Source organism: Diadema setosum, chromosome 13 (genome assembly GCF_964275005.1).
Source record: "Diadema setosum chromosome 13, eeDiaSeto1, whole genome shotgun sequence".
Lineage (NCBI taxonomy): Eukaryota > Metazoa > Echinodermata > Echinoidea > Diadematoida > Diadematidae > Diadema > Diadema setosum.
The window spans coordinates 29,846,613-29,854,520 of NC_092697.1; the positions used below are offsets into that span (position 1 = coordinate 29,846,613).

Genomic DNA, 7,908 nt, shown 5'->3' on the forward strand with positions numbered 1-7,908 from the left:
CTTCATAAAAGAATATCTTGCACAATAAACACAAGAAAAGTAAACCACAAGTAAGTTAGGATGTAGAATGTTGTTGGAAAGGTATGTGGAAAATCTCTCGATGAAAACTCTCGATGACAAAAACATTGTTTATGGAAGAGTCCTCTGCAGCTTTCTGGGTATCTTTATACCAGATCATTATCCATTTAAACACCTGAGCCTGGGCCCCGTCTTATAAAATGGCAACTTCACCATAGCATGGTACTGTATATCTGCAACCGGCGGTAACCATTATAGTGATTTCGTAACGGGTTGGTGTCAACATTTTGACCACGGATGAATGCGCCGGATGGGATTCGAGCCAGTGATGTCCCGTTCGCAAGTCCCGAACAACATCCCCTACACCATGTTTAGCTATTGTTAAACAGCGACGCCTATTTCGTATAAAAATCCCCAGTCACGTCGTCCCCGAAAGGATCCCTAAACCTTTCTGCAGCCAGATTCCTCGTCACCTCGCTTGTCTGGTACCGTAAGTGTGGTTTCTCGGCGTCTATCGCCTCTTCAACTACATCGACGACTTCGGACGCCGTCTGCGCCCCGCCGGCCACCGTCAGCATGAACTCCCTGCCGTTCCAGATCATCCTGTACATTTCGCGCGTTTTGTCGTCCACCCTCGGATCGTCCATTTGCTGGAGCAGAACGTCGCTCACATCTGGATTGGTCAGCACTTTGGTTTCAACAGGTCCTGGTTGTACGTTACTTACCCTGCAATTATTGAATTTAATAATGGAGTAGAAATAGACAAATGGTATACCTTATAAGTGTAAACAGGAGAAGTATGTTAATGAGAATCAACCTACCTTAATTACTTTAACCATACTTATTTACGAACACTGATTATTACAACAAATGTTATGATACGTTGATAAAGACAATGGTGAGTAACATTATGACAGAAGTAACACCTGTGGTAGAACAGCTGTTGCAATTTTGCTGATGTCACGGATACGTGTGCTCTTTCTATGGCAACGCACACGTAGGACCTAACTGCTGAGTTTCAACTGTGGGAAAATTTCGCAAAAACGTAAAATTTCGCAAAAACGCCTGGTAAATTGCCATAATTGAGGAACAAGCGATAACAACATTGTGGTAGGAAAAATGTATTCACAATTTTGTTCTCACCACACGTTGAAATGCCGCAGGTACGTTGCCAGGCATTCAGAGAACCCTTCGAGTGCAAATTTGGATGACCCGTACATCTCGTAAAACATCACACCTTGGCGAAAGTAAACGGTGAGAAAACAACACTTTTCATTCACTGCGGCAAAAGTATAAGCATGGTCTCTAACAGCTCCCCCCCCCCCCCCACCCCCCCTCCGGCATTGTGACAAGGCCAAGAGAGACCTATAGTTGGTAAACCATCTTTACTCCATCCACGGATGAAACTCATTGGAAGGATTCGACCTTGATAGAGTAACATAGAGTTACCCATAAATGTAGTAGAAGGCTTCTTCAGGTCAGGGTTAACAAACTAAACCAGAATCAAAATGATCACATAGACATCACTGTCCCGATCATTTGTTTTTTACATCGTATTTCTAATTCATTGTAGCGGATTAAATCATGTCACGAATCTTCCCCGGCTTCCTATTCAGGCGGTCACCATAATCCGCATGTTCACGATTCTTACAGATACCCCCTTTCTGGATCGAAATATAAGTTGCTATATTGCGGACTTTTGGAAGGGAAGCCATCAAAATTACCTCCTATCAGGGTTTTCGAAGGGAAGCCTGCTAAAGTATACGTACAAGCAGCGTGACGAATACGTTAGAATCAGGGTCACACACCAAGAAGCCGTTAATTTTTCGGGGGATTCAAACTATCCCTACTCGGGACCCAGCTATTTCAGGATTGTTTGGAAAAAGATTTGAAAACTATTATACCATGATACATAATTCATAACCCCCCCCCCCCTCCTTTTCAAAGACATTTCGGGATTTTCCCCCGTATTGGGTCCTAAAATATACACTATTTTCTATTTTAAAAAAAAAATCGGGAACGCCGATGCGGCAGATGACCATCTCAGTGGGGGTAGAGGGGAATAAAGGATATAGTATTGGTCGAGATGAGAATTGGGCTTTTAACTTTTTGGCGAGATATCAATAAACCAATATGAAATAGTACAAAGCATACCATTTTAAGAGGAATTTAGACTTTATTTGATGAAAATCGGTTTGGGAATGGCTGAGACATTAAAAGAAAAAAGGAAAACAAAGCGATCGTAATAAAAGGTGGGTCCCACCTTTTATTGGGATCACTCTGTTTTGATATCTCTGTCATTTCAACCCCAATTTTCATCAAACAAACACTGGATTCCTTTTGGAATTACACACTCTTTCATATTTCATTTCAAAGAGGTTTCTCGTTATCTCGCCCCAAAATGTTAAAGAACCTGAAGTTAGGTCTCAACCAAAACTATACAATCCCTTTTAACATCATTTTGGTAGATAAGACATACTGCTCGATTACACATGCAATAAGCCGCCACCAGTGTGAGCAAATTATTGCAACTCTCACGAACGGTTTCTCACCCATAATTCCCGCCAATGAAGATATGTTAATGATCCGGCCCGACCTCCGTCGCTTCATGTGCGGAATCACTTCCTGGGTCATCCGAACGACCCCGAAGAAATTGATGTCGAACATCCTCTTGTAGGTAGAAATGCTTGTCACTTCTCCGACATTCGGACTGGAAATGCCCGCGTTATTCACTGACGAAAAAAAAAAAAGAAGAAGAAGAAGAAGAAAAAAAAAACTGTCATAATGGAAAAATGCAATTAAACGGAAAATTTCACTACGTGGCCAAGTTGGCCTTGACAATATGAGTAAGGTCAAACAAAAAGGGCAGTATATCAAATCTAACATTAAAAATGACATAGCGTAACCCCGAGTTTTAACCCAGAGATCTTAAAGAATAGAAATGGCAATATCGTTCTATTCTCCCTATGATATATCTATAAAAATACATTTCGACAATGAAAACGGTGTTTGAAAGTTTGATGGCACAGCGCAAAATGTGTTAAGTAGTTACATATACACTTCTTGAACCAGGTTTCGTTTATACTTTGACTCCATAGCCCACAACTTTCTCCAAGCAACCACTACTTATTTGTTAATACCGATACAGAAAATTCAATGACAATACTTTAAGTTATGTCAAAATACGGAAAAAAACTTATGAAATATTTGCATTTCCCCCGGACGGTTCACACCATCATTCAAATCTCTTCCTACAGAATCATTTTGCGGTAATGCATGCAAATGTGACCAGACATTCACTCCTATTTTGTTTTGCTTTTCCAAGGACTTAGGTTTAGGGTTAGGGTTATGATAGGGTTAGGGTTATGATAGGGTTTAGGTTTAGTTTGATGTGTAATAGTCGCGGGAGCAAACGTCATAGAACCTTTCACAGACATGGAAAAAATAGGGTAATTTCAGCATAAGTACATAGCGCACTTTTAGCATTTGACCCGACCTTTGACCATATGAACCAAAATTTCCAAATAAACTCATAGTCTCACAATATACTTAGGCACCTACATATTATGTACCAGTAATGAAGATAGTGAGTCATTTTAGAGCCATGGAGAGAGATGTCATACATTTCAGGATTTTCAACCTTTCACCTTATAACCCATGATTTATTACTTTTCTTGGAATATCTTTATCTGGTAAAACATGCACACATTAGGTTTCATGAAAATATCTTCAGGCATTGAAAAGATACAAAGAAAACACGATGGAATTTTAGAATTTGACCTTAACCTATGACCTTTCGTCTTGAGCCTGTTCTTCTGCAAGTTGATAGGCGCAGCTTCTCCACTCAAACATTTTGCCAAGTATCAATCAGATACCTCAAACTAGTTCTTTAGTGACAATGTCGCACCGTCACACAAATTCGATTTCAGACGGAAAGATGGACCCGAAACTCCCCTGGTGACAATTCATGGCGGAGGCATTAAAAAGATGTAATTGGTGAAAACAACGATCGCTTGAAAAGTTGATTGTAATAATAATCCTCTTTCTCTTGAATTCATTCCATGGTTTGAATACGAATTTCTACCTAAATTCCGTTTTGCGAGTGCATGTTTTGAGCGATGCTGTTTAAGTTTAAGTTGGCAATGACCTGTCGGTGAAAGGAGAATTCACGTTCCATAATATTCATCACTAAAAGTGATTATTAATAATAACATTTTTTTTTACTACAATTAAGTGCTAAGCAGAGATTCCCTATGACATACCCAACACATCTATTTGTCCGTGAGTATCCATGATATGAGAGACCGTTTCCACGATTGTTACTTCCTTTGTGACGTCAAGCTCTCGGATGAAGAGAGTTTTATTGAGGGCGTTCCCTGCTGCCGCTTCCATGTCGCCTTTCTTGGACATGTTCCTCATGGTCGCGTAGACGATCAGCGGCTCCTTGGCGCGCTGGGCCAGTCGTTGAGCGGTCATCAACCCGATACCGGATGAGCAACCAGTAACGAGCGCTACTCGAGACGCCATGGTTCTGGCAAAACAAAAATCTTTATCATGAATAATAACTCTTTTCTTTTGCATGGTATGATTTTCATTGGTCTGTTGCTTTTGATCAAATACCAGTGCATCATCACCGCTGGTGACCCAGACGAAATCTAATAGTTAAGAATGACTTCTTGGTTTTGTGGATTCTTATAGTGGTTTCTTAACTAATAGAAACTCCATCCAAAATTAGAACAGTTGCTTTCATATAAACACAATCTGCAATCCAATACAAACCCATTATACTTCAAACCAATAGGATGTTCAACAAGTCCCGAGGGGTCTACTGCGGGGCAATCACCCCGGACCCTTCCACTAATCCTATCCCTAATCCTAATCCTGGACCTAATCCTAGCCCTAACCCAAACTCTAACCCTAAATGTAACCCTAACCCCAATCTTTACTTTACCCTTAGACCACTAACCAGTATTTGCCTAGTCTAGCTTCTGGACTCTTTTTACTCGTAGGGGTGATTCAGTGTACGCGACAAGCCGTATGAGGGCGTGACACCCGAGGATTGCGATACGCCGAGAACTGCGATACCCGTTGGGCGCGCAGTCTCTCGATTATCGCAATCAGAAAATTTGCGCCCTCTCTTGGTCGCACCAAGGAAAAGGGGACGGAGCCCAGACTAGTATTTGCCCTGATACGGTCTTGAGGGTTCTCTTGATTTGTTGGTCTCTGTTGGTTTCTTGTGGTTTTGCAGGTTTTATATTGGGTTTTTTTTTTTTTTTTTGGAACCAATAAAACTAACCTACAGACGTAGTCCCAAAGTTGAAGTATCAAGATGTGGGTGAAACAAAAAGTTACATAGAAATACACGTTTAAATGTTCTCACCTTTTCAAAAAAGAAATAACATGACGTAAATTTGAATGAAAATGTTTGGAATTTGACTGCCCATTCGCGAAATTGAATGACTCAAAGACCCTTTTCGGCGAGTGATGACGAATTTGAATGAACGCAGAGTACCGGCCAATTTGAACGCCCCTTTTACGAATTTGAAAGCCACATGTGTAAATTACATTGATCGAAATGATAAATTGAATGTACAAGTTGGAGTTTTCAAAGACAGTGTGATAACGAGGGTTTTTGTTGAATTGAATGAACCTTCCATCAAATGGACTGATAAGACTGCGAAATTAGCCGGGACAGTGTTAATCTGCCTGGACATTATGTTCACTTACGTTAATTGTACTTAGTGCATTGATTTGTCTGCGGATTTCTAATATAGTATATCACACATTTCTATGGGTATTAAAGGTATGGTACAGTATTGTTGGAGATGAGAATTGGGCTTTTAACTTTTTGTGAGATATCAAGGAAACTCTTATGATATAGTACAGAGCATACCATTTTAGGAGGAATTCAAAGTTTATTTGATGGAAAGCGGGTTTGGAATTATTGAAACATTCAAAAAACAAAGTAAAACAAAGAGATCGTAATAAAGTGTGGGTCCCACGCTTTATTAGAATCGCTCTTTTTGGATATCTCAGCCATTTCAAAAGCAATTTTCATCAAATAAATGTTGAATTCCTCATAGAAGTACATGCTCTTTCATATTTTATAAGAGGTTTCTCATTATCTCACCAAAAAATGTTAGAAACCTGAAATTAGGTCTCAACCAAAACTATACGATCCCTTTAATTCTCTTTGGGTGTCTGTTGGTCCATCAGGATAGGTTTCTAAAGGTCAAATAGAAGTGTTTTCTTATCACACTTATGGTTCTGTGAGTCCACTCGTCAAACAGAAATTCTGTAGGTTTCCCATTACATGTATACCAGAAATTTTCTTTTGGTTTCTACGAGTCCTTAGACTAATAGAAATTCTTTGGTTTTCCCCTATATACCATTTTCCACATAGAAACCAGTAAGCCTACCAATTGCTTTCTATGGGACCAGGAGCCTATAACATGTCCTATGGGTTTTTCGCCTTGGGTCGACAAAACAAAACGAGAATCTTGAGTGTACAAGACCATTACAAACTGACAGCATACTTATCATCTTCACTAAACCTCCACGATCATTTAGAATACTGTTGTATAGTTATAAAGTCGTAAATGTATGCAATTTCATATACAGCACGCAGAGTACGTTGTACTCAGTATTTTTCACTTACTGATCACTGAATTACAGCCACTAAAGCATACCTTTTTTTTTTCGTCACTCTTCGACTATGATCGACGCACCGACAATTCCGCCCTGCCCTCTCTGCAGACTTGAAATGGAATGGAACGCTTGGTGCAGCGACACAACAGAAGCATACATATGCTACTCGAGTTGGTTAGTCACGAACAATGTGCGTATGGGGAGATACAATTCGATGGACCACGGTCAAGGGCAGCTACTATATTTTAATAGAGGTCTACAGCAAGCAGAGCATCGCCCATTTTCACGAACCTCCCGTTTAGTTTCCAACTTTTGAAAACTGATGACAGTTCTTCCACAGGCTCTTACAGGGGAAAGATACTCCCATTTTCAAGTTAATTTTGAGTTTTTAAAAATGGTACAGTTGTATTGATATATCGAAGCCTGCATTACAGAGATATTATCCCACTTTGGGTTCGTTATAGTTAATGTGTACGAAAGTGCAATAATGCTGCATCTATTGAAACCATAATACATCGTGCATATTTTTTTTTTTTGAGTAAATTAATTCTCAATTAAACATTTGACGTTGCTCTACAGCCTATCATATAACATTATCAAGCATCGCAATGCTTGGTGGAAACTTGAATATCATTATATACGACGCTGCTTTATGATCTGAAAAACGACGGTGTTGACTTTATTTCACTCATTTCAAAACGCGTTGAAAAACCACGGAGCTTCATCTTTTAGCTCCATGATACATCCCCCCCTCCCCCCTTCCCTCGCTCGTATTGACCGGGAATGAAATCTCAACGAGGAACCCTCGGAAAATCAATGTTTTCCCCCATTTGTCTGTTGTCTTTTCCGCTTCCCCACGGACCTAAATGTCTTAAAGTTCCACGGCGGCCCCTGCTAGACACTTCACTTGCACACTTCTCTCCTAGCACCCAGGTGTAGAAATTGAATTAAACTGATCATAAAACTTGTTTTGCGTGGCCGCTAATGAAGAACGAATGCTTGCAAGAAAGCATCCACGGGATTCATGACTTTATGTTCCTTCCGAAGTAGGCAATGAGGATAAAGTACTTTTCCTAAGAGCTCAATACCTGCTATCCGCAGGGGACTCGAACCAGCGACCTCATGACTGATGGTCTCATGGTTTTATCCCTAGAGCCACAACAGCTGCTCAAAATGTGCGGGTGTAAAGGAGGCGAACCGTTTATTTGGTTAGAAGAGTAATGCCCTGGCTTGGATGCTATC

The 7,908-nt window shown here is 40.3% G+C and overlaps 1 protein-coding gene across 1 annotated transcript; it reads right to left on the reverse strand.

Annotated features, from left to right (window-relative positions):
* Positions 1-12: 12 nt before the first annotated feature.
* On the reverse strand, positions 13-4,545 carry LOC140237247 (retinol dehydrogenase 8-like). Its single transcript, XM_072317190.1, has 4 exons — positions 4,281-4,545; positions 2,571-2,750; positions 1,162-1,255; positions 13-744 (listed from the first exon to the last, which is right to left on the reverse strand). The coding sequence occupies exons 1-4, from the start codon at positions 4,543-4,545 to the stop codon at positions 414-416; spliced, it is 870 nt and encodes a 289-aa protein (XP_072173291.1). The 3' UTR covers positions 13-413.
* Between the last annotated feature and the right edge of the window lie 3,363 nt (positions 4,546-7,908).

Bases quoted from the DNA above. Each gene is read 5' to 3' on its own strand.
- LOC140237247 (XM_072317190.1), bottom strand. From the start codon at position 4,545: ATGGCGTCTCGAGTAGCGCTCGTTACTGGTTGCTCATCCGGTATCGGG. The intron at 2,751-4,280 runs GTATGTCATAGG...TTTTTTCGTCAG, and splicing joins CGGACAAATAGATGTGTTGG to TGAATAACGCGGGCATTTCC. The intron at 745-1,161 runs GTGAGAACAAAA...CAATAATTGCAG, and splicing joins CTGCGGCATTTCAACGTGTG to GGTAAGTAACGTACAACCAG.